Consider the following 27,598-nt stretch of genomic DNA (forward strand, 5'->3'; position numbering starts at 1 on the left):
GCGCCAGCGGGCGCCATATTGTCTTGTCCGTGAAGACGAGGAGCGATAGCCGGGGCAGCGCGGCCGCGGAGCGGCGGCACCGGCGGCGGCGGGGGAGCGCGTAAGTAGCGGGGCGGGTTGTGCTCGCCAGCGCTCCCGGGAGGCCGGCGGGTGTCGCTGACCGGCTGTTCCCCTTCGCTCCGAGCCGAGCCGGGAGGCCACCGCGCGCCGTGGCGGCGGCAGCAGCTGCTCTCCGGGCGTGAGGAACCGGTGGCACCGCCAGCGGAAACCGGCGGCCAGGACGAGAAGGGACGAGTCGAGAGCCGCTCGCCCTCCCCCGCCGCCCGTCCGGGGGGAGCGGCGCGCCGCGCATGCGCGGCGAAGGCGCGGGGGGGCTGGCGGGGACCCCCGGGACCCCCCCCCGTCCTGCGCCGACCCCCCCGGCGGGGGTCCCCGGTGGGGACGGGCCCGGGGCCGGCACTGCGCATGTCCCGGGGCCGCCCCGCGCCGCCGCCGCTGCCCTGGCGGGGCCGGGAGAGGCCGGTGCCGAGCGCGCGACCGCGCGGGGACGGCGATTCTGGGATGCTGGGAGCGCGCAGCCGGCCCGGCCGAGGCGGGGAAGCCGCTGGCTGCTGGGCAAGCAGCGTCCGTGGATGCGCGGGGGAGAGTGGCTACTTGGTTTAGCCGGTAACCTAGTTAGGGAAGCAACATGTGCCCTGGGATTTGGTAGTTGGCTGTGTCAGCAGCCTGGCTCCTGCGGATGAAATGTATTTGTGGGATATTTGTGCTGTTTCATGGGTTTCGTGGCCGTTCCTATGAGTTCGTTCCACTGGAGGGCTCCAGAGAACTAAAATTCACACAGCAGCATTTGTAAGATACCTGGACTAGTAGCTTGGCAAACGCAGGGTGTTTTTAAATGGAGCCTCAGACAGATGATGGGTTTGAAAGCCTTTTTGCTTTTGGCACTTATCCCTGCAGGTTCTCTGTACTTCATTAGACAATCCCACAAAGTTGTTGAAGTGAACTTTAATGAGGCTTTACAGTTAAGGATGGAGCCAAAGAAGTGTTCAGGGGGCTGGAACCCCTCTCCTGTGAAGACAGGCAAAGAGAGTTGGGATTGTTCAGCCTGGAGAAGAGAAGGCTCCAGGGAGACCTTATTGTAGTCTTTCAGTACCTAAAGGGCGCACATAAGAAAGATAAAGAGATGGAGAAAGACTTGTTATCAGGGCCCCGGACAAGGGATGACAGTTTTTAAATGAAATTTAGATTTAGACTGGATATAAGGAAGAAATCTCTTATGAGAAGGGCGGTGAAACAGTGGAGCAGGTTTCCCAGAGAGATTGCACATGCCCATGGTTGGAAATGTCCACGATCAGGTTGGACAGAGTATTCGGCAACATCGTATCATGCAAGATGTCAGACTAGATGGTCTTTGAAGGTCTCTTCCAACCCAAACCACTGGGTGATTCTTCTATGATGTGCTACCCCAGCTGAAATGTACTAAGTTTCTGTAACAAATTACTACGCAGAGTATTCAGCCACCTTGGTTGTTGTTCACTTCTCTTACAGTTACACCTGTAAATGTTTTCAAGCAAACAGTCTATTGGAAAGTGTGAGATACAGGGAACATGGGTTGCCCTAAAAGTTTTGTTTTAAGGCAGAGTCAGCCACCTTTTGAAGAGGGGGAATGGTGGTCTTCAAAGCATAAGGCATGTGTACCAGCAGATAGTAATCTAACATAACTTTCCAAAGACAGGGTTACAAATACCATTCCAGTCCAGCCGAACACCTGTGTTGTTGGTATGAGTAAGAAACCTCTTTTTGGAGTCTAGCTGTGCTAAAAATGGCTCTCATGGGGGTTATGGATGCTGTGGCTCCCCTGCCTGTAGAACAGATGGGGAACTGAAAGTCTCGGCTTTGTTCGGGGACAAGTCGCTGGGATTACTGACAGACAAGCTCCTGGTTTTTAATTTGTTTGGTCCAGCAGCAAATCTTGTGCCATCTCTACTACTATGCCATTACAAGACTTTCTGTACTGTCTTTGTCTCAGATGACATAATAACTGCTCTGGTAAGAGTGCTTTCTCTGCTTTGGGCTCAGAGGTGTTGTAGGGCTTAAGAGTCCACAAATGTAGCACAGTTCCACAATTTTTCAGTGGCTAACTCACCTTATAAGCTGTAGTGGTAGAGTAGAGTCATAACCATGTTTGATTTTTAGTTAGGTGCTGGATTATGCAAAGGTACTATGGGGACAGGAGTGTCCAGCCTCGCTTCTTTTCATGACTGAGGTATGTAGTGATTCTAAGTCTGCTTTTGGTGAAAAATAATATTTTGGGTAGGTGTTATTAAAGTGTTCTTACTTTCATCACTAGCTGATCCCTTATTAAGTGATAACTGTAGTTATCATTGAGGATGATATCTGCTCATGACCAGTGAGGAGTAGTTTAGCTACTGGTACTATTAATTTATTGTGCAGAGCATGTTCATTGCAGAGGAAGTTGCAGATGGACCATTCACTTCAGAAAAAAAATGCTGGGTTACAGGGGTAATTGAAAATCTTGCATCAGGCCTTCCAGCATAATGATACATGAAGAAAATAATCAGACTGGCCTTTTTTTTGCCCCCCAAACCCAGTAGAGTTTTGACTTAAACTGCCTAAGTTATGATAATGTTTCTGTGGTAGTAAATGTTCTAGCAGTGAGTTTGGTACTTTATGGTAATCAAATCATGTGTTTGTCCTTATGTCTTAGAAATACAGAAAATAAGTAAATGATACCTGGATGCCAATACCTTTTTCTCTTTTAAAAAAGAGTTGTGTTCAGCTCAGTGGATATGTGGATTTAAGTTTGAAATGGCAGACCTTGGAAGCTGTACTGCTCGAGTGACTCCCTGAAGAAGATTTCACAGTACTTTCTCTTTTTTTTTCTTTTTCTTTTTTTTTATTTGACCTTTGTTCACACTGCTTTATCTTGTTAGCACTGTAAATATTAGTCAGATGTAGTGATGTGTGAACCAGGTTCTGGAGAACTTCATGGATACTGAGCAAGCTGTTTTCATCAGTTCTTTTTCTGGTCCTGTATTTTGGATCTTGGTTATGCATTTGAAAAGCCTCTGTTCTTCAGTCTGAGAACGGTTCTGATGTTAAAAATGGAGTGGAGCAAAGTTGACCTCCAGCATTTTAGTGAGACACAACTATAAGTGAGCTGGAAGATTTTACATATTCTTTGACATGACATCGTGCTAACAGATCCCAGCAGGCATATAGATATAGCTTCTGGCTCTTAAGAGGAGAAAAGATGCATAGTATCTAGGCATTAAATACCTGCAACAACTTAGGGTGGTGCCCTAGATGATGTATAGAAGTCTTCCTCCAAGTGGAAGTGCAATGAGTGAAACAGAGTAGCAAGCAAGACAGTTACTTCAGCTTTTTCTGATTTATTGCAGACTTAACTCACGCCATAAATACTTAATTTTTCAATCAGCTGAGTATAATATAGTAGTAAATGTTAATTCTCCCAAGTAAAATGGAAGCTGGTATGTTTTTGTCTGAGTGATGATATGCATTTGTTCTGAGTGAATGTGTCTGCAGACCCTCTGTAGTAACTTGCAGGGTTCATTGCTATGTGGATGCATAGCATACAGTGCTTTTCCAGATTCCCAGATATTTTTAACTACACAAGTGGTCTGACTTACCTGGGGTCTCCTATGCCAAGACCACCAGCTGATGATAATTCTTGTGACACCCTTTATGCATTAAATTTTTTTCTTGGTAGGGGGGCTCCTTTGGGTATGCAGAGCTGTTTTTCTTGTGCAGTTCTCTTCAATTGTACAAATTCTTACAGAAAAGTATCCTTTATTCCAGTGACACAGTCGTGAAAGAAGTGCTCAGTTTACATCTCCTTCCAGTTTGGAGTACTTTGATATAGACATCTTTGGAGTTTGTACAGTGTGTGTCCATTATCGTCTTTGGATTACAGCTTGGTTGGATAGTGATAATACCATGGATGAGCTGCTCTTTCTAATTACTTGGGAGAGCTGTGTGAACTCTTGGTGTTGTATCCCTAGAGTATTTATCCACTAGTCCTTCCAACCTCGTCGGTGATGTCTTTCCTATCATGGCCCTGTTGAAGCAATAGCATAGTGGGGGGAAACAGCTCTCCAGCAGCACTTGTTCAGCTTAAACTCTTGGTGCTACTGGCCTAATTCCTGTCTTTCTGGTAACTGCTTTGATCCTGGCATGGTGAATGTAGGATTAGATTTATCCTGTTTGCAACTGAACGGTTAGACAAAATTCATCATGGAAACTCATCATAAGCTTTCAGTCACTGTGCTGAAACTTCATGGGGTCAATACCAGCTACCTTGAAGGAAAGATAAAAACCTTACATTAGAACAAGGCACCCACATGAAAGGTCAAGAAATCAGGCTCTTGGTTTCAAGGAGCTCTGCTTCTGAAACATCTCCATTTTCCTTTGGGTTCACCTTCAGAGCTTAAGTCTGTATGAGATAAAGAAACTCTGCCCACAGAGTGTGTGATGCTTTTGAGATCCTTCTTAAGATGTGACTTGGATGACTTCTGTAGCCCAGGTTCTACAAAGAGTGTCAGAGATTAATGTGCCTTTGCTGCTTGTATTGTCTTAAGCTCACACCAAAAGATTACCTAGCTAATGACACTGAATGTTTAATTTAATTGTTAATATTATTTGAAACAAATAATAATTTGTTTCAAAACCAGTAATTGCAGTTTGTTACAAGCCAGGACTCCTACCTCTTGGGGTCTTTCCCTTCAACTATGTAGACCTAAATATAGTGCAAAAGTCATGGCTGCACTGTCAGGTTATCTTGGAGGATGTGGAACATCTGTCTAGCTTTTTTTTTTTTTTTTGTTGGTTTTGGTTTTGACCTAGATATCTGACCTGTGAATGGAGTACGAAGGAGTGCCAAAGACTCTTTGTATAGGGATTCTCCAAGTATGCATGGTGGCATATGCTCTTCCTTGTTTATTTAGGTAATGGATATTTCTTTGCTAAATGCAATGCCTGTTTGGAATGCCTGCAAGACAAGATTTTTAGTCACCAGAAAAACTTCTGCAGCAGTGTGTTAAGAGTTCAGTTTGCAAGTAAAACTTGTCAGGCCATCTTGTGTCATATATTGACCTGCTGCTCAGGAATGATGAGTAGAATGATCAGAAAGGTGATGCAACAGCCTCCCCTCAGCATGAGAAAGCTGTTGATTATTGGCTGTGGGTTCTGTAGGTTCCAGAATCATTCGTCTGTCTGTCTACAAGGTTGAATAAATCAGACCGCCAGATTGTGCCCTGAGGATCAGGTCGAATGATATTGATGTCTGACGTAGGAGTTCCTCACCTTGATCTCTTCAGCTCATGACACAGCAGAAGGTGTGTGCCACTCTCCTTCTAGTGACAGCTTTATTCCTAGGCTCCTGATTTCTTGGAGTTGAGATAGTCTAGCTTCTCACAAATATTTGATTTCGTATTCCAAACAATACTTTTTTTCTCATTGCTAAGATATTTCACTTTCATGAATTTCCAGGCAAGCCATTCAGAATCTCTGTATCTGCTGCAGAAGCTGTTGAACTGTAAGGTGTTCTGCATAGTTAGGATGTTGTGTAACATTCATATTGGGAAGAAGCAGATTGTCAGAGTGATGGGAGTTACTTACAAGGAGCAAGAAAGAGTGCACAAGATGCACTCACCTGGACAGCTTGATATGGTTAGTTATCTTCTTGATGCTTTTCTGGAGCTGAGCTAACTTTCAAAGTCTCTGTGCTTCTTGTCTTGGACTAGCTGCATGAATTGGAACAATTCAGTTATTCCATTAACTGTATTAAATTTTATTTAGGGACAGATCTTTCTTTTCTTTCCAGGGGAAATTTCTTGGTATTTTTCAGTTCTGCTGCAGCCAGTGTCATAAGGCATTTAAGGAAGGTATTATCTCCAGGATGAAAAGCAGGCTTTGTCTTTTGACATTCCCAGGACTGAGCCTTGCTCCCTAAGACTGTTCCTCTCCATTGTTGAGAGGTCAGAGCACAGTTAGCTCTGCCACAAGTACTGTTGAACTGATAACAGATTTTATGAGTTTACACTATGAAACTGCTGAGGTAGAGTTGTCCAAGGAACCTGAATGAGCCTGTTAGTGCTCAAGTTCTGTTGGTGGCCTTGTCCAAAAGATGGCCACATCTTTGACATCAGTGGGCACTGAGCTACAGGGGACTGCACTAAGCACTGTGCCATTGGCAAATTCTCTGGAAACCATGCTCTCCTTGACAGGGTACATTCTTGTTGGTATGGAAATATGTAATTTGCTGCAAGGTAACTGTGTTTTATGGGAAGTGCTTGGGCGAGTCTCCCAGAGTGAAAGGTGAGCTTGTGAATTATCACTCAAGATTATGTTTACTGGTAAGTACCTTGTGATTGTGTGCTTTTCAGTGTGTGGTGTGTCTGGACACATCATACAACTGTGTTGGAAAATAACTTATTATGCAAACAAATAGGTTGAAGGAGATGCCTTTTTTTCCTAAAAGAACAGGTTAACACTGAGGTGTAATTTGTAGTTGAGATGCATGTTCCAATCAAGGAGAGGAGTTGAAAGGTGCCTATAAAAATATCTGTTCTTTCTATGTCTTTACCCAAAGAAAAGTTAGTTTAAATATTGTAGTAGAGAGTTTGACACCACATTTAAATGTTTGAGTGCTGTTGGCTCTCAGAGGTTGGTAGAGATCAAGGTAAGTCCTATCTGTGTTACTGTCTCAGCTTTTATCATCAGCAGGGGCACCCTCACTAGCAGTCCTCTCAAGGGCGGCACATTTTCATACCGGTAATTTGCTTTAATAAAACTTCAGCAGATCCTGGTCCAGCCTTTGAATACAAATTTAATTTAAAAATAAAAAACCCCAACATGTGAAAGAACATATTTGAGAACATGTTTGCTCTTAAGAACTCCAGCAAAATTTTGAGATATTATATGAATTTTTCCTAATCTGTTAAGTACATGTAACTGGAACTAAATGTGAATTGATGGGGTGTTTTGCTCATGTGATTGTGCTTCTGTATAAAACAAAAAGAATCCTGAATTGGCTTCTGTTTCTTTATTGGTAAACAGATTTTTAATAGATTCAGGTTCCTGTTCTGTGATCTGACATCAGGGAACAGCTCTTGAAGCACCAATAAATGTTCTTTTGTTTATTTGTTAGAGAGAGAGAGGGAAAGAAAAAAGGCTATGTCCAGTTGAATTGGAGGGCAGAACAGCTAAGTAAAGGAACCTTAATGCATCATCATAAAGGAGGGGTAGTATCTGCATTTTCCTTTGTAAGTAGGTGCCTATAAAATGGATCCATTCTTTGAACCTGTTGCTTTTCAAACCTCTTGTATGCACTAGTGATGTCAGAATGGGTGTGTCTTAATGACTGCTCAGCTGAGGTACCCTTCTGTTAGTGTCTTCTAATGTTCGAATTGAGTAAATTTTAGCCAGTATTCATCTCCCTCCCCCCCCCAACTTCAGTAGAAAATAAAGCTTGTTTCACTGCGATTTGGATGCTCTGCTGTGTATTTGGCCTTGTGTCACTATTGGGAAATAGAGCTGTCCATTGTGTTAGGTGAAGCCTGTTCTTTCAGGTGATGCTGATTTGGGAATTTCGTAAGAAATAAAAACTTGTTTATAATTCATGTGGCAGCATCCTAAGTTAGTTTTGTCAATGCAGATTTTATTTAGGTGGGAGAGCACTTTGAGACTCTTTTCTCCATTATTAATTACTACTTGTGTCTCAGGAAAATAATGGTTGTTTCTTGTCACATACATCAGTACAAAAGGTTCCAGCTGCTTTAAGCCTTTGAGTTACTGATTTGCTGGGTGAGAGGCATTGTTTGTTGGGTTTGTTTCCTCCTCCCCTGCCTAGGTACTGGAGGTGAATCCCTTGCAGTAATTTTAAAATTACTGAGTACAGGCTACATTTTCTCTGCTGTGTTTTGTGAGTTCTTTTTGAAGTAATTTGTGACCTTTCCATTTGATGGTACTGAGATTCAAAAGTGTTGCATTGGTAACTCTCACATTTGGTTTGTTCATTATTGTATGACTTGACTTGGTCTGTTTTTATTTTTGACATCTTTAAAATATCATCACTAGGAAGGAAACTCAGTGATGTCTGACAGGACAATACTGAGATTCTGTTGAAAAGTCGTTGCATACTCAGTAGAGTTTTACAAGCAGAATACGAAGTTACATTCCCTTTATGTAGAGAAGAGTAACATCGAATAGCCTAAGTGTTTGTTTTAGTTACCTTTTAGAACAAGACAACTGAAAATGAAGAGCTAAAAAACAGGGGGTTTTTGCCTCTGGCACTTAACAGCAGATGAAACCATTAGACACTGTAGTGCTTAGCAAAACAGTTTTTCAAGTAAATGAACCATCTTTGAATGCCAGTAGCCTCCCTGTAGTAAATGAAAAAAAAATTTTATTAAGTACCTTTTTTGTGTTTACCTTGTACCAGTTGGTGAAAACTCGGAGAAAATGCAGGAAAATAAGTGGAGAACTAAAAAGCAGAGGAGTCTGTTTCCCTGAAAATGACAGTGTCCTTCTGTTCCAGGTCACCATATAGAGAGAGGCCCTAGAACCAGCCTCTTCTGGTCAATGGCTCTGAGCCACACATTTAGTCTTCAATACTAAAATTTTGGAATACACATGATCTTCTCTTTTAGCCTGTATATGTTTAAGGTTGGTTTTATAAACATTTTAAGTTGCAAATTTTATTCCTTCCATATCCAGTTCCTGTTTTTGTAAAACAAACAGTGCTCAATAAGGAAGATGAATTGAAATAAAAAATAGTTTTGGACAGTTTTCACATTATATTTGAAAAAGGGCTTTTGCATGTACAGTTGCATAAAAAAGTGATGTCATTGCTTAAGTGTTTGTGTAGTACATATTTCTGATTAGTAAAGAATGTTTTTACACTGAATTTGGTAATAAATCTGTGTACTTGGAAACCAGCATATTTTATGGTTGCCAACCTATGAAAATCAACATTTCTTCAGGAAAACAGTAGAAGTACAACTGCAATACAGAATTAAAAGCTTTCAAATACAGTCTACAAACTAAAATTATGTTTCAAATAGCAGTGACTTTAAATTAGTTTGCTCTGAATGGCATAAGTTGAATTAATCAAATGTTGAAGTTCTTCAGGGTTTTATGCTGTTGTTGCTGTCTTGTCAAACTGTTGTATCAATATAGAAACCAGCTCCATGCCTTGACCTATTGCTTTGCACTTCCCCACCTGATTTCTCTCCCAGTAATAGCAGTAATAAGGTGAAATAATCTCTCTAGGACAAGTTGAAGTCCGGGCCATATTATGTTGCAGAGCAGTGGGGAAGCAGCAATGTATGCTAACAGCTAAAACCCAGCTGTGCATTTTATTCTGGCCCTGCAGCCAGCTGGCACTGAGTGAAAGCCTCTGACCTTCCAAACCAGAATGGACATGTTCTAACTGCCTGTTGGGTCCCAGGTCCATGCTGACACCTGAAATGTGCTTGGAAGCAGCCCAGAGAGTGCAAGGTGGCCTGGTTCAGTGCTGTTCTCTGATGGGGAGACTGTGGGGGTCGTTCAGCACCACTTCCTGTAGGAGTGTGGACTTGGCCTTGGTGTCCCGGGGCATAATAACTTGCTGACAGAGCAGCCAGGAGATGAATAAATGCTGCTGCTGGCTGAGGTCACTGCCTGTCTGCTCTATCCCTTGGTCACCATTTCAGATGCCAGCTGGTACAGGCTGCAATGTAATCTATCTTCCCCACAAGATTGATTTGAATACCTTGTAAAATAATAAGGGAGCTGTTGCCTTGAGGGCAGGTTATACTGAGATGTGGAGACATTTGTTGCTTTAGACTGTATTAATGATCTAAACAAATGCTTCAGTTTGTCCATAGTGAGGATCAAGGCCTGAGAGTAAAGAAAAAAAAAGACCAGAATACTAAGTGTCCATTTCAATTGAGAAATAGTTATGTAATTGTGTTAGCTGGAACATGTTTTAAAAAAATCTGGAATACTGAAAATTTTAGGACAGAGATAGAGCCAGTCCAGTACAAATAAATCTCATCTAATCCTATCATGTAAAAGCTGCGTGTAGGAGGTTCCAATTTAGTTGAATTTGTAGAATGGTCTTAATATTCTTGCACTTTGATAAGAGAAATTGATGTTTAACTATAATTTTTTTTTTTTGCATTTGGTTATATGCAAACCTGTCTTATAAATTATTAGTGAAAAAATTTAAGCCTTTTGCTGAGTGTATTTTAGTGTAATTCCACAAACCTGTTGCAATGTACTATGTATTGAGGTAAAAAATTCACCAGAATTAGTGAAATCCATGTTTATTATTGCTAGTGGGATTTAACAGCTAGAAACGAAGGGAGTGGCACGATGAGGCTGTGCAGTGCAGTAGTAGTCTTGAACCCCAATTTGTACAACTTTGAAAGTGTAAACAAGTTTATTTTGACAATTGAAAGAATTTTTATTCTGTATAGAAAGATGAACTGAGGAAAGGAAGAAACATTTAATTACCTTTTTCTTACTTTAGGGGGAAAATAGTATTTGCAGTTACTTCCTCATACCTAGTGTATGAAATATGTATATATGAATACCTGGAGAACTAGTTTAAGAGGTCAGCTAAAATGTTGCATTAAGTGCATTAGTAGCCACCCTTACACTCAACTGGTGTAAAAAAGTTAATTTCCTAGGTACAAATAAAATTGTGGAAAAAAAGGGACAAAAGAAAGGGCAGGGTGTTCACTTATTAAAGGTTTGAATATCATAAAAGTATTCATGAAATGGGAAAAAGCCTCCATGCTTAGTTTGGCAAGAAAAGATAGTGAAAATAATAAAGTATTAGGTAGGTTTTGCCTAAAACTTCCCCTGATGCCAAAGTTGGTCTGGTCTTGTTTAAAGCGCCCCCAAAAGGCATTTGCAACTGAATGTTTCAGAGCCACACGTAATTTTTCTACAGTGTTGACAGTAAGTGGTCTCAAAACAAAGGTGATCTACAGTTTTTCAGATAAAAGATTTAATTTGACAGAAGTATGCAAAATACAAGCTTGTGTTCATCTCCCCGTGGCCCGGTGCCCCCTGATGTTGTGTGCAGCTCTTTGTGTGGTGCACTTTTGTAGAGTGATGCTCTCTTCGTATGCAGTCATGCAGTTCCTTGTGCAAGCAGGCAAGCACAAGATGCCTTTCCAAGCAGGTTCCATTCCAGTCGCTTTGTCCATGTGCCGAGAGCGGGCTGTGTGTGGGGTGTGTGTGTCCCACTCCCTCAGAGCCACTGGCGTTGTTCCTGGCTGGCCACCCAAGTGGCACTGGCTGCTTTGAGCTGGTTCGCTCTGAAGCAGAGAGGCTCTATTCATCTATTCTGTATTGCACTTGGCTGTGAGCCACAGATTGGGTCCTGTGTGCTGCTCCTGTGACCTCAGGGAATGAATTTTTCTCTTTCTTTTAAGTTTGGAGTGTTTGAAACAATCTACATGCTTGATGTTTTAATAGCGTGAGCTTAAGGATTGTATTTTAAATTCCACGATGATATATTCATTGAGTGGAAATCCTGTTGAGAAGTTCTTAACAGATTGGGTAGGACAGAGGGGGTCACACTCAGTGCATTCCTACCCATACTGGTTTTTGGGAACAGCTTCTGGAGTGAGGCATTCCCAGAACTGTGCCTAGTTTATGTCTTCAGAGGAACTGTTCAGAGCAGTGCCGGTGGCTGCTCTCGGGTCTTCCATGTGTAGCAGGTTAGGTGCGTGCCGGAGGTACAAATGACTGGAAGGAACTGGTGTGCCATTACAGGCACACCTGCCTGTTCTGCTGTGCCTCAGCAAATTCATGTTGAGCTGCCCCTGGAGCTTTACTTTAAGCAGGCTGTGGAGCTCTGCTGCCTGCTCAGTGAGGATATATACAGCACGGCAAAAATAATTTCTCATGATTTTAAGGGACAATGTGGTAATTGTGTGGTCATGTTTATTTTTCTTTCTCAGAGTTGAAGGAATATATTATTTAGAAATTAAAATGAGTTTGTACAATGCCTAAAATGCATGTGGGCACTGTCTTGTACCTGTGCAGTTCTCCTGTGCAATCATTCACAATGTGTTTTACCATTTGGTGACTTTTGTCTTGCTTAACAGCCTTGCATGACACTTGTTTAGAGAAATACACATCTTTTCCCTAAGAAGCAGGCAAAGATACCAATCATGCCTTTTATATTTTGACTTGCTTTAAATTGCATTTATTGCCAGATGAGATCTTGTCTTACCAACTTGTCATATCTCTCCTTGAACATCATTTTGTAGTTAATTTCTTTGTGAAAATACAGAGAAAGCATACTAGACTCCTGAAATCTTACAGTAATATTTGAGATATTACTCTGAAGGATGAACCATTTCCTCCAGCTTAAAATATTAAGCCAGCATTGCTTCAGCTTGCTTTGCAAGGCTTAACTATATCTGCAGTTATGTAAGTTTCAGTTATGTGATATTTCATGGGCATCTATTTAAACATACAACTATTATTTTTAGTTGAAATATAGACTATATAAAGACTTAAAAGATGTGGGATCAAGGTGGACAACCTTGGCAGCAATGGCCTTTGAACCAACAGCAGTGGATGCAGTCATTTCAGCACCAGCAAGATCCAAGTAAGTATACAGAAAGCTTTGTGGATTAATTCTTTTAATATGTTGTCATTTGAATTTTTCAATCTTTGTAACAGAGTATGACTCATAGTTGCCTTTTGTAGCTGCTCTCAAGATAATGCATTTATGATGCTTTTCTGAACTAGAAAAAAGAGAAAACATAGAAAACACACATTGATTCCAAATGTTTTCGCATAGTTAATATATAATGTGCAAATACAGGCAAGAAACCTGAGTTATCCTAGACAAATTACCAACATTTTACCAGTCATATAGATCAACATTTAGACCTCATTTACCAGATCTGTATCCCTGTCAGTTCTTTAGCCAAGCTGAAGCCTTTGTTTGAGAGAATCTGCTTTTTTATTCGATACCTATTTGGCAGAAGTACTAATGCAGATATATATACAGAAAAAAACCTCACTGGAAGACAAATATGATTCTTGATTTAGGTTACAGCAGTGATAATCATGATCTCTTGTTTGGATTTTTTTTTTCCCCCACCAAAACCACCAAATGCTTTAAACAGTAGAACATAATATACCTTAAATTGAGAATGAGGTGACAACAAATCAAAATATCAAGAGAAATAGAGAAATGGATGAAAATGCAGGTGTGTATTTAATACTAAGGCAAAGTGATCAGGCACATGGGTTTTACTGTCACTTTAATTTCTGTTAAATTCACTGGAGAGTTTTCCTGACTTGATAATAAGCAGAAGACATACTAGTGTTCGGTAGGAATGGCAGTAAAGAAAAAAATGGGAGAGAGAACTGAAACATAATATATGGCAATGGTTATATGAAGAGTGTACATTGAAAAATAATTTTCTAACTATGTCTCTTTCTTGCTCTCAAATCTTCATGAAGTTATAATTTAAGGATATGTATATTAATTTCTGATGTCAAAATTAGCTCACTTATGAAAAAAGTGCATTACTACCACCCACTGAGTGCTAATGCGAATGTAAAATAATCTGCCTTATGATATTTTGAACATATGCAGAGCAACTGTACTTCAGCAAGTCTGTACACTGACATTTGCTTGGTTTCTTTTACTGTACACTGTGAGTAAGTTTTAATGGTGCTCACAGTACTTGCTGAAGGTAAACTTGCCCGTTTATCTTGAGCAATAGGACATGTAATTGAGAAACAGTGTTAAACTTCAGACACGTGAGTTCTAACCTTTTTAACTTCCTCTGTTTATTTTAGGCCAGATTGACTGGGCTGCATTAGCTCAAGCATGGATTGCTCAGCGAGAAGCCTCAGGGCAACAGAATGTAGTGGAACAACAAGGAATGATGCCAAACGGACAGGATATTTCAGGAATAGAGTCTGGTCCAAACAACCATAATAATTTTCAGGGGGATCCCAATTTCAACAGAATGTGGCAGCCAGGTTTGTTTCCCTTCCGGTTCATTCCTGTTTTTCATGTTTCTTCATTTTATTTGTGTCAGACATTTTTTGGTGTGAACATGCCCTGTCCCTCAGGCTTCAAAATGCAAAACTACCAGTTGACTTATTAATCACACCTGCTCCTCAGAGAGCTACTGTTGCCTCTCCTGTAGTGTAATATGTGCTTCTGGCATGATCTTGACATGTAGAATGAGGTCACAATATAACTGGTAGATGATGGCTTTAGGTGTCTTAAAATCTTTAAAAAGGGAGATCAGCAAAATTCTGTGTGAAAAATATGTTTTTATTACGTTTCATATACTTAGGATTTACCCTTTTTAGCTTAGGTATCTGATTGTCAGCATTTTTCAATTATTGCAAGTTAAAGGTGGTTGGACGCTTCTGTTAGTATCAATTATTTTCAGTTCATCAAAACTTCAGTTTTTTTCCAAAAATTAATTTTCTTTTTAAAACTTCTCAAGATACTATTGGTAATAAGAATGGGATAGAAATTGGTAATTTTCTGCCAAGAATTTTTCTGAAGTTGTTTTCTGAAAGCTGGGTTTTGACACTACACTATACTGCAATTTGAAGTGTATGAACAGGATAGTTATGGGCATGTGTTCAGTTGTTTTGGGGAAAACTGCACTTCATGCTTGATTCTGTTAATGGTTGAAAGAATAATACTCCCAGTTTTCATTGTCACTATCCAAATTTTTTGAAATGTAACCTTTAATATAAGTAGGCTTAATATGTTATTGGCAGTTCTTATATGCACATAATAAAAGGGAGGTAGCCATCAGGTTTCAACCAACCTGCACTGGGCTATGAGTTATTGTAGGCACATGTAAGAATTTTTAACTTTTCTATGTGGCAGAGTGTATTCTAGCTGTATTTCTGTACAGTACGTAGAAATTTTCACAGAAATAGAAAAACTGTGATAACGCTTTTTAGTTGCTACAGTAATGGATCCAATTATGATGCAGATGGGAAGGACAGTAAAAATTAGAAAAATGTACTAAAGGACTGGATGGAAGGTGGGAATTAACCTGAGAGGCTAGATACTAATTCTGTTACTGGTGAAAGTTATAACGCAGCTGTCATGGTCTGTAAGTATCTGTATAGTGCACATAAATTTTGTCTTTTTAAGGAATCATTCAAAAATTATGGCCACATGAGCTATCAATTCATTCCTTAGACCCTTTTCACTCTGTTAGCCAATTGTAGCGTATGTTTGAGGGCTTATGACTACAGCTTATTCTAGGACCTCTGCTCGATAATGCACAATCCAAGAAATCGTCCATTATCAAGACACAAGACTCTGGAGCACAGGTTTCAGTAGTTGTGCTTGCTTGCAAAACCATTTTCTCTTCATAATAGATATTTCAAGTCCTTGCTTTCAAATTTGAAATAGAGAAGTAGGAGCAGTTTTTTAACAGTTTAAACAATTTAAACAAGTCCTGTGGTGAACTCACTATCACTAGAAATTTATAAAAACAAGTTTACAGGGTGTCTGTGCCTGTCCAGTTCTGTCCCCATACTGCATGTTTTAGTTCAGCTATAGCCATTTGTATTTCCTTCATTTAGTTAAAGAAATTATTGAGACAGTATAATAGAGTCTGTAGATTGATGATTCTTCATTACTTTATCATCTGTGATGCTTTGAGGAACCTTGTGATAAATACAAGAACACTGAGTGATTGATGACTCATACAAATTATACTAACTTGGTATTGACTTGTATTCTAAATCCTAAACAGAATGGGGAATGCCTCACCAACCCCCTCACCCACCTCCAGATCAGCAGTGGATGACTCCAACCCCAGGTCAAATGGAAATTGTTCCTCCGTCTGAAGACAGCAACAGTCAGGACAGTGGGGAATTTACTCCTGACAACAGGCATATATTTAACCAGAACAATCACAACTTTGGGGGACCTCCCGATAACTTTGCAATGGGGCCAGTGAACCAGTTTGACTATCAGGTGAAACATATTTGTTGCTTTAATATTATAGACGCGCAGAGTCCCTTCCATGGATGTGTTCCTCTAATATCATCTAGCGGCGACTTTCATTCTTCAGTTCTACAAACATCTACAGAATCTGTTATCTGCTAAGACACATTTTTACCAAACACTTTACAGAAGAGACTTTAGAGTTCTCAGTTATGTTCAGAGGCCAAAGGGTTTTATTTTTCTGCAGTAGTAATGAGAAATGGCTGTTGTCTGCAGTATTAAAATGAATCACTGTGTTCCAGTATATAAATTAACATTATGTAGCTTTGTGTTTAAAAAAAAAAAAAAAAAAAAAAGAGGAGAAGGAAAAAAAATAAAGTTCAGAAAGATATGCTTAAATATGCTAGATAATGTACCACAGGAAACAGTCCTGTATTTGCAGACAGATAGACTGGATGATCCATTGATCTTTTCCATATCTATCTACTGTGATTCTTTGAATAAACAATGGTATTTCTAAAAATAAAATCCATATCCACTTTTTTCTTCATTCTGGCATATAAGTTGTATAGCATAATAAACACGTAGCTGGTTTTATAATAATAGCAGGGTGCATTGCACAGATCTTTAAACACAAAGAATTTTTGTATCTTCCCTCTATTTTCAATATTTTTCTTTCAAAACTCCTGATATAAATGACAAACTAGCTGTTTAAAAACCTACCTCCTGTTCATAAACAAATACAAGGGAAGATGGGCAGAAATGTTTTTTTTAATCTTCTAGGCTATTTTTTTTATCTCCTAGGTTATTTTTCCTGTTACAATTCTCTTGTTCAGCAGTATTGTTAAATAGGCAACCAATAATTTTCCAGTACATGAGTTAATTATAATTTTCTTTGTTTATTGTCATGGGAAAAACTCTTAAAATTAGCTTCTCTAAATACTACAGAAAACTTGTTTTGCAGTGAACGAAAGAGATGCTTAACCTGAAATTGTAATGGAGAGTGCTTCAGTACTAGGGAGTTAAATACTCAGTAGAATATTTGATGCTATACCGTTTTTCCTAAACACTCTCTTCTTAAATTGTTTCATTAGGCTTTTCTGGGCAGTAAATATTAAAACAAAAAATTCTGCATGTATGCCTCAAGACTTACGACATTTGGATTGTATACAGCTTGCCCAAAACCCAGGATCTGTACTAAAATTTCATATTTATGTATTTAATATTTTAATCAGCCATATTAATAAGATCTGTGAAGGATTACTAGAAAGTGCACAGTGCAAAATTCTTATGTAATAAAAGGCTGAACTTTAAATTCTTGTTCTTATGCTGTAGTTAAAAGACTGCTAACATAGGTAGACTTTTAAATCTTAGTTTTGTACACTCTTGATTTAACTGCATGCTCTGGTGCTAAGCTGGCACGGAACTGATGGAGATAGATGGTGATTATAGGGCTTAGTATTTAGCACAATATGAAAGGAGATTGGTTGAAGCCCTTTCAGGTTTGTTAAGTATACCTGCTTAAATCTAAGTTTAGTCATTAAATATTTAAAGGAAACTTGTTTCTTGGGGACCACAGTAAAAGAGATTGAGAGATTTCAATAGTATAGAAATCGTGGATTCCTACTTGCATGGATTTTTGTAGACCGACTTGCTCACATGCTGCATTTAGTGTTACCATGTGAAGAAAAATAAACTGCATTACTCTTTCAGCATGGGGCTGCTTTTGGTCCACCTCAAGGTGGATTTCACCCACCTTATTGGCAGCCAGGACCACCAGGGCCACCAGGTCCTCCAGCACCTCCTGCACCTACTCAAAATCGAAGGGAAAGACCCTCATTCAGAGATCGACAGCGTTCACCTATTGCGATGCCTGTGAAGCAGGAGCCTCCACAGATTGGTACATGTTAACCACTCCTTAATGAAAAAATCTAAAAGCTGTGTTTTATAAAGAATTGCAAAATTTGAAGACCTTTGTCTTTTTAATAGAAAGTAAAAGAGCAGGGAAAGAAAAAGCCATTATAAATGTTTTTTTTCCCCACAATCAGATGTGGGACTTGTTTTGATGGGGGTGGGGGGTTTGCTTCTTTATTTTGGGGGATTTTTTTGTTCCTTTTTTGGGGGGAAGGTTTTTTCATCTTGCAAAACTGTAAACCTTGCTTATATAGATGCTGTGAAGCGTAGAACTCTGCCTGCCTGGATTCGTGAGGGCCTGGAAAAGATGGAAAGAGAAAAACAGAAAAAATTGGAAAAAGAGAGAATGGAGCAGCAGCGTTCACAGATGTCTAAAAAAGAGAAAAAGGGAAGTGAGGATGCTGAAGAAGGGGATGGCCCACGGTTACCTCAGAAAAGTAAATTTGTAAGTAGAAGGGTTTGTTTTTTGCTCAGGTTTGTATTTCCTGAAAGATCACCTTTTTAGTCTCTTTAAAGAAGAGACTGTGTTCGTGGTTACCTCATTGGTTTTGTTGCTTAAAGTAGGTTAAGCTGCTGCTCTGTTGATAATTACTCGATGTTTTGAAGTTTTTAATGGCTAAGAGGTAGAAGTATATAATTTGGCCTGTAGTAGCAAAGAAACAAGGATGAAATTGGACTTTTTTTTCCTTTTTTTTTTTTTTTCTTTCCTTCCTTTTGGAGCATACAGATCCTTTGAAAGAATTCTAAATCAGCAGCTGTAAAAATTCAGATACCTGTATTTGCTAAACTGAGCCAATTTAGGAAGCCTTGCATTGCCTTCACTTCCACAGTTACCTTGTTTGTAGTTCAAAGTACGTGTTTGGCAGGGAACTGACAACTAAGTGTTTTCTTAGCTTGTGTGGGTAGAGGTACCTGCATATTTTTTAGGAAGGGAGAAAATAAATGGTTTTATGATAACTGAAATACATATTTCAGTACAAAGTAAATGAAATTGACTATTACAAATAGAGACTAAGGAGCTTGATATTTAAGTTTTTCCTGAAATGTATGATGCTGTTCTTGTAGGACAGTGATGAGGAAGATGAAGATGCTGAAAACACAGAGGCTGTAAGTGTTGGGAAAATCAGCAGGAGTCCATCCCCAGCTCCTCAAGAGGAGCAAAGTGAACCAGAAATGACAGAAGAAGAAAAGGAGTATCAAATGGTATTAATACTGGTGTTCTCAATAAGTATTTCTGTTTAATTGCTCATATTTTTCAGGCATATCAAAGTAAATCACTTTTTCTATGCCTGATACTGTCATCGGGGTACAGTATGCATTGTACACTAAAGCTGGGTTATATTTGCATGTCTCTTCATCGTGCAGTCTTTCTCGTGGGAACAAGGATATTGGTTATATAACTCATATTTAGCACAATAGTGAAAGACTGTAATGACTGTAATCTTCGCCTTGTTCTTTATTAATTCTATGGTTTTGCTTCACTTACCAAATTTCTGAAAACTTTTAGTGATTAAATGCACCTATCTCAAATCTATGCTTCAACCTCAGTTCCTGTGAAAGGGAATTCAAGAAAGGTATTCTTGCAAGGAAGTGCTACAAACTTAAATCCTAGATCAGCAGCAGTTTCACTGTGTCTGTACAACCTTCATACTTTGAAATGACAGTTGCATGCAAATTGTACAACCGAATCCTTGTTAATTAAGATCCTGAATTCTACTAAGTTTGATGAATGTATTTTCATAAAGCATGTGGCCAGACATAAACGACTTGGAGAACTAGCTACTATAATTTCAATTATTGTAGAAAATATGTAATAATAAAATGCTATATAAGTAACCTCTGATCTTTACAGTCAGAAATGTTCTCTTTATTTTTTGGAAGAATAATTGGAATCAGTCTAAGTACGTTTCTGATTTACTTATTCATTTGTTACATCATCTTAGACATTAGGATCAGTGCCCTGGATAGCTGTGTACAATACAGGCAGATACAATTCACAGTCAAAATACAAACTTTAAGGTTGTGGAATCAGGTCACATTTAAACAGCTTCAATCTTTGGTTTTCTAGTTATGTCTTTTGAAAGAGGTCATTAAATAAAATATGCAGGAGACCACTTCCATAGTCATCAAAAGAAGTGAAGCTGTATGGATATAATTTGAATGCAGCATTTATTCAAGGTATTTTGGCCTTTAATTGTATATGCAATTTTCTTCAGATGATGCTGACAAAAATGCTGCTGACAGAGATTCTCTTAGATGTCACAAATGAAGAAATCTATTATGTGGCCAAAGATGTTCACCGTAAAGCAACTAAAGGTATGCTGGGTTTGGGGGATTTTTTTTTTTTTTTAGTTTCTTCTGCGAAAATTCTGTATTTGCATGTCTTTAGAACATTTAACCCCCATAGTTCTCCCTCAAGAACAATTCCAGTATAATGCATCCAACTTGGTAGAGTTCAAATCCAGTAATCATGTACTGTCGTCCTGTGCAGTGTATTGTGAGTTACTTGAGTTATTCCATTTTTTTTCATACAATTCATTTCAGTTAAAATGGTACCTGTGTGTTAATGGCTCTTGAGTTGTAGCTGTTCCTTACTACTATCATCTTTATCTCAAAGCTGTTCAGAAGTGAAAAGAGATGAACTTTGAGTCCTCAATTAGTAATTAATTTGCTTTCACTATTAACATGTATTGTACTTACAGAACAGATTATTTTAACATAACACAGTTAATCTAAGTATGTAACTACTGAAGTTGAAAATTATGTGCAGATGCTGTAACTTGAAAAGTGATTTATGAGTATCTATTTGGTTTTTTTCTGTTCACTGTTGATTGCAGTTAAATTCTAAATCTTCATGGTCAAAAAATCTAGAAGTGGTTTTAAATGGATGATGCGTTTTTAATGTTTCTTCTCTCCCTCCAAAGAACAGCAATAGTAGTAGATTTAACAATACCATAGACTCATGACTATGAAATCGTGGCTATTTGTGTTAACATGTTGTTCCTGTTGTTGATGTGATACAAAGCTCCTGCAAAACAGCTGGCACAGTCCAGTGCACTGGCTTCCCTCACTGGACTCGGTAAGTATGTTCCTTATTTTTGAGAGGGCTTAAAGGGGGAGTTACACTTTTGCCTTGCATTTCTAGAAATTGCATTTTGAAACTAGATTTTAATTGCCTGGGAGTATGGGTCACTTTCTGATAACTTTATCATTATCAGCACCTTTGTTTGTTCCACAGGTGATCCTACTGATATATAGTGAGATAGTTGCTGGAGTAAAGGACTAGGCAGTGATTTAGTGTATGAGAATCTTGCCCTAATTTTGAAAATCCGTAAAAATTTTAGATAAATTTACTTTTCAAAGTATGATAGTTTCAGAAGCACACTGCAGTCTTCAAAGAAGGGAATACTATTTCATACTTTTCTTCTATTTTGATCCAAGCAAACCAGAGGGGAAAGTTGATAGAAGACTAATGTGAAAGTCTATAAATAAAAATATTGTAATCTTTGCAATTATTATTTTCTTGAAAAGCTACATAAACACAAAGGCTCCCATATCATATACTACCAGAAACAACACAGAAAAGAGAGATTGAAATTCCAGCTTGAGACACAACTGCAAGAGATTTCTCCCAGCATGACTTTTATCATCTAAAATGTACTACAGCAGTGTCAGTGATCAGTTATATGTTCATTACATGGAATATTGATGAATTAGATTGAATATTATCATCACAAGTATTCATGTTTCAAAACTAACTCAGTAAAGATCCTAAGGACCTCAGACTGAAAGAAATCCATGTCAGATGTTTAAATTGACTTTATCCTTTTCAGTCCAGTAGTTACTAATATCTCTGGGGGAGAAGAAAGTCTGTTTCTATTCCATCTTCATACCTGTCAAAGTGCAGTGTTTTCTAAATCATATGGAAAAATTGATATGGCATTCAGAATTTCTGTAGCCTTGGACTACGGAGGCAGCTGAAGTCATTTCAGGGATGTCTTCTGGGAAAGATCCCAGGCATTTTCTGTCCGGTTGCTGATACAGAGGCAGGCACTGTTACAGTCTCCACAGGGAGCTCTTTTGCCTTTCCATACAATGGAAAAAAGTACGATGGTCACAGTGGTTGCTTGCTGAAAATAGACAAGCTGTTCCAGAAGGAGTAGAACCAGACAGTGAGCATCAATGCAGATACGGGGGCCTTGAACACACTGGCAAACAACACTGGCACTTACCAGAATAAAGTGACTTCTTCAGAGACGAGGAAGTGAAGGAAGGGCAATGTTACTCTCCTCTTTGCCTCACAGAAGTATTAAGAACAAAGCTTAATCTTTCCTCGTGATAGACTGGACTTTATGCACGCAGGTGGACTGGGTGGTTATGGATCAGGAGACAGTGAAGATGAGAGAAGTGACAGAGGCTCTGAATCATCTGATACTGATGATGAGGAATTACGACACAGAATAAGGCAAAAACAGGAAGCGTTTTGGAGAAAAGAGAGAGAACAGCAACTACTACTAGAAAAACAGCTAGAAGGTAAATCTTACAATGTCTTCTTACTGTGCCACTGTATATGGAGTTTACTACTTACTGAATGTAAATTGATGGCAAAGAAATACATTTTAAGCCAAAAATACAAAACGAAATATATAAATAATGTATTTTTAATTAAAATTAAAAAAAAAAAAAAACACCAAAACCCTGTGATTTACTTCTGCTTCTCTGTAGGTAAGGTTTTCCTTTTGTACAAATAATGTAGGTCAAAAGGGTAGCACAGTCGGCTCCCAGTGCTGAAGAGCTGTCTAGAGATGGATGCAATGTTAAGAAGTCATGAACCAAGTTTACAGGCTGGAGGAGAAAGTGCTATTGCAATAGAACTTAAAATTGATGGTTTCCTCCTTTAACTTTTTATTTAAAGGCCTGAAAACAAGACATATGGAGCCCTTAATATAAGGCTGGACTAGCGAAACTTTTGGTTTTCTTAATATTCCTGTTGCTCTTTGAGTGTTTTAAGACGTATGCATAAAAGGATAGCCATATGGAGAGTGACTGAGTGGTGGCCTGTGACCTCTGTCTTCCTAGTGCAGGAAGCCAGATGTCAGTGTGGAGATATCTCCATGGGATTATTTGCAGAAATACAAATCTAGAGTGTAAAGCAGCTGATTCTATACATCCAAAATACCGAAGAATGCTAATGCAGAGTTTCATTTGTAGCAGTGTTTTGGAAAGGCAGAAGATTTCTAATGGACAATACAGCATCTTCTAACATACACTGCCTTCTGCCTGTATTGCCTAATAACTCAGGGACCAGCTGGAATTGTTTTCTGGGTTAAATTTGACCATCAGCTGCCATTTGGAGCACTCTGGGTTTCTGGAAGCAGTTTTATTCCCTAAATTAACTCAGGAAATGATGGCCCACATCAAAAGGCCATTTTTAGGCAAAAAATGTTGTATGTCAGTTATTTTTTCTGGATTCAATTTTAAAATGGGGAGGTAAAGTTGGCAGTGATGCAAAGGATCCTAGGTTGAATAGAAATAATTTTTATTTTGGAAACCTCTGAGTGTCTCACTATGTGAGAAATACAACTTCTTCAGACCAGTCAGTAATCCTCAAACCCAGATGAGTGGGGCTCGAAGAAAGGCAGGAAGCATCAGGACCGCTAGAGGAGTGTTGTAGGAAGGACAAGAGGAGAATCCGGTGTGCAGAAAGGTTGCAAAAGGAAAAGGTCTTGTGTGTAGATCAGTTTGGGAGTTCTGGTGTTTCAGGATATTTGTTTGATAACTTCATCTTAAACCACTGAAACATGAAATAACATCAAGGACTTCTAAAAATGACTGGGCTCTACACTTTTTCTAAGCAAGAGGACAACTTTTCTAGAATTACAAGAAAAAGAGTGGCAAATAGTTGGTATGGTGGCAGTGTTTCAATTATAAGTATTATGAGAGGTGCTTGGAAACTTGGTTTCATCAATGGTGTGGAAATTACTGACATACTGCTCCAAATTAATTGCATCTTTTCTTCTGTGTACTTCCTTTTTCAGAAGAAAAGCTACAAAATGAAAAAGTTTCAAAAGAGATGAATGAATTTATCATCAAAGAACAAAATAGTAACTTAGCATCACAGGAGGCAAAAGAAATTGAAGCAGATATGGTTCATGAAAAGAAAAGATCTCCAAATGCAATCGCACCTGACATAGAACTCAAGAAAGAGGGTAAAGAGAGGACAGGAAGGAGTGGGTCAAGAAGCTCTAGTAGTGGTAGCAGCAGCAGCAATAGCAGGAGCAGCAGCAGTAGCAGCACAGTATCCAGTTCATCCTATAGCACTAGCTCAGGTAGTAGTCGCAGCTCTTCACGTTCTTCCTCTCCCAAAAGGAAGAAGAGACACAGTCGCAGTAGGACACCGTCACATAAAGTTAGGCGCAGTAGAAGCAGGAGTTACTCCCACAGAAACAGGAGAGAGAGGAGTAGGAGCAGGGAGAAAATAAGGGAAAGGAGAAGATCTAGTAGAAATCACAGTGCTGAAAGAGGGGAGAGGCGGAGAAATCGGAGTCCTTCGAGAGAAAGAAGTTGGGATAGACGTAGAAGCGGCAGCCGCTCAAGAGACCGGCGAGCCAACCGTGCAAGCCGCAGCAGGAGCAGGGACAGACGTAAAGCCGAAGATCAGCGTAGAAGCCCTACTGGAAATAGGCACAAACATAAAAGTGAGGGCAAAGATCAAGAAAGGAAGAAGGAGCAGGGTGGAGGTGTAGACAAAGACAAAAAGAAGAACAGAGAAAGGGAGAGAGATCAGGAAAAGAGAAAAGATAAGCCCAAAAAAGAGGAGAAAGAAAGTAAGGCTGGCAATCATGACGACAGTAGATTAAAGAGAAAAAGAGACAGTGAAAGAACTTTTTCTCGCAGTGATTCAATATGTGTGAAAATAATAAGACAGGATTCCAGACAAGAAAGCAAAAAAATTACTACCAAAGATAGCAAAAAACGATCAGGCTCTGAATCTAGTGCAAGGAGTAGTTCTGAATCACCAGGAAGCAGTAAAGAAAAGAAGGCTAAGAAATCGAAGCATATTCGGTCATGCTCCATGGAGAAATCTCAAAGGTCTGGTAAGAAGGCAAGCCGCAAACACAAGTCTAAGTCACGATCAAGGTAGTATACTTTTTAAGTATTTTGTCTGACTTTTAAAAAGTTTTTTTATATTCGTCTTCATGTGTACGGCATATGAACTTTTAAAATAAAGTATGGTATTTATTATACTTTTTGTCTTTGGCAAAAGTAACTTTGGAAAATCTTTTAAAACTATTAATTACTAAGCCTAAAGTGTGTGTGGGTTTGGGGGTCTTTTATTTTTTCCAATTAACTTTCTCCTCCTTTTCCTTTATTTTTCAGATCAACAACTCCTCTTCGTCGTAAACGCTGAGGAATTTATGGCACCAGTGCTATGATGTTTAAAAATTCCATGAGTTATAAAAGGCTTGTCTCATTATAGAGGCACATTGTGGCTATGTAGGTGAAACCAGAATCCTTTTTTTATCTGTAAATAGGTGTATTTTTTCCAAATGCTGCTCAGAATTAAATACCTAATAGGATTTCTTTGTATTACATTTTTTCAAGAACGGTAGTGCTTATTAAGACTATAAAACAGGCCATTCTCTTTCAGCTGTAATGTTCTTAAAATTACTATTGAATGTACTGTGATGTCAATAAAGCTCTTTAGTTCATTTTTTGTTTAAAATTCTTGCACCTCAATTTTGTGTTAAATGGTAGAAAGTACTTAAAAAGAAAAAGGCAGCTTTTTTGGTATAACAAATTTTTAAAGTACTTGAAAAAGATTTAACGTGAAACACTTGTAATCCATGGACATGATGAGATTACTTTATTGGGGGTGTGGAAGAACAGAGAAAGGACATCTTATTTTTCTTTAGATATGTGTAATAGATTTTTAGTAACTTTTTTTTTTGGTCTAGCTGGTACTATATGCTGTGTGTGTAAAATATGGGTCACTGTAATACAAGCTATACTTAAACAGACTGAACCCCATTAGGAATATGTGCGATTAACTGACCTCATGTGGCAGTGTTAAGCTCTGGAACTATATTCCTCACCCAGTTTTCAGAGAGACCTTTGGATGTTCAGGGATATTACACACGTCTCAGAATTTTAAATGTTTTTATGGAATATGTTTATAAATGTCACTCAGTACACATTGGAAAACTGACAATAGGCTAACTTTACATTTTGGCACATGCATTAAATGCATAGTGAATATTAAAGCTGGTTCTTAGTGTTACAAGAATTGTGACTCCTGTAGAGCTAATACACTGATGTATTAGCAATGTCACTAAATTTTTGATCTTAATATTACCATGAAGTGAAAGAAGTCACTGATTACCTACTTAAAGAAATTGACTATTGCTGTTAGAAACAAGAGTGTGAAATAATAGAAGTTAAAAAACAAACCAACAATACCCAACTCTAGGCCAGTGACTGTTACAGAAGAACGTGAATTCAGGGAGAGATCTGTGCCTAAAAGGTCTGGTGTGACACCAGTTGTGAAAAAGAAAAGGCTTAACATCAAAGTAAGTTCTCTTTGATTGGCTGTATCTTCTAAGAAAAAATTATACTAGTTCAGGCAACTTGCGAAGCATGTCTTCATGAACAGATTAATTAATCCATTTAACTAAGTCAGAACTCAGCTCTGCAGCTTTTTTCAACTGTAATTTTTTCATAAATAAGATGCAGAAATCAACTGCTTCAGTACAAAGAAACACGTTTTAACTGTGTTTAATAAGCAAGCTAATGGCTAGTGAATACGTGCATGTTTATCAAAACACTGTTACAGATAAATAATCAGTTATAACACCCCCCTTAATTATATCCTTTCACATAGAGTAAGCAGTCGTATTTATTAGCAAGATAAGGCATAATTTACAACACACGACTTTTACTTGCAGTGGTAGGCATATAAAGATGTATTGATCCAATCTCACTACACTCTTGGCTCTGGGTAAGAGTGAGGAATTTTTGAAAAGTAGGTAGCATAACAGTTCAGAGGTCCTAGAAGGATGTCTTGTAAAAGCAGAAAGAAACTAGAAATAAGCTTAAGAAAAGCTGTTGAGGAATACAGTTTCCAGGATGCATTGAATTTGATTTTCAGTTCAGATTTTATATTCTCTGTCTTAATAATAAAAAAGATTATGTATGAAAAGCTTTATATACTCTTCCAACAACTGAAATTCTGTCACTTCCTGTAAATATGAAAATTATTTTTTTGACACAAATGCACTTATATGGGTAGTGACTGTATGCCAATAAAAAGAGCATACGATCTCTGTATTTAACTGTTTCAGAAATCTTACTATGACGGCCTACTCCTCACTCAGCAATTAAATACACGTCGGTACTCTTGTCAGCATCACATACATTAGACTTCTTTGGGCTTTGGAAACTCCCATAGAATGTCTTTCACCAGAAGAGGCTAAAATAACAACTGCTCTTTTAATTCCATACCTCTTAAGTGATCCCAAAATGTGCAAATACATACAAAAATGGGAATGTATAATTTTAAAATGAACGCTGCAAAAACCTTTCAGTGCACTACAGGAAAGCAATACATAGGATTTTGAATATCATGGAGCAACACGACATTTGGAGGCATTTCCCTTGAAAACTTTTTTAATAAATAAGGGATAG

The 27,598-nt window shown here is 38.7% G+C and overlaps 1 protein-coding gene across 2 annotated transcripts; it reads left to right on the forward strand.

Annotated features, from left to right (window-relative positions):
- The first annotated feature begins 2 nt into the window (after nt 1–2).
- On the forward strand, nt 3–25,640 carry PNISR (PNN interacting serine and arginine rich protein). 2 transcript variants are annotated; one of them, XM_069011093.1, is made up of 13 exons: nt 11–100; nt 6,267–6,357; nt 12,537–12,655; nt 13,864–14,049; nt 15,807–16,030; nt 17,714–17,900; nt 18,169–18,359; nt 18,980–19,117; nt 20,131–20,230; nt 20,940–20,993; nt 22,277–22,447; nt 23,953–25,054; nt 25,295–25,640. In XM_069011093.1, exons 3-13 carry the CDS (start codon nt 12,568–12,570, stop codon nt 25,323–25,325), a joined length of 2,472 nt encoding a protein of 823 aa, XP_068867194.1. In that variant the 5' UTR covers nt 11–100; nt 6,267–6,357; nt 12,537–12,567; the 3' UTR covers nt 25,326–25,640. The 2 variants fall into 2 exon arrangements, with proteins under 2 accessions (XP_068867193.1, XP_068867194.1); XM_069011092.1 differs by lacking the exon at nt 6,267–6,357 and having other exon boundaries at nt 3–100.
- The last annotated feature ends 1,958 nt before the right edge of the window (nt 25,641–27,598 follow it).

The sequence above is a fragment of the Aphelocoma coerulescens genome, chromosome 3 (genome assembly GCF_041296385.1).
Source record: "Aphelocoma coerulescens isolate FSJ_1873_10779 chromosome 3, UR_Acoe_1.0, whole genome shotgun sequence".
Lineage (NCBI taxonomy): Eukaryota > Metazoa > Chordata > Aves > Passeriformes > Corvidae > Aphelocoma > Aphelocoma coerulescens.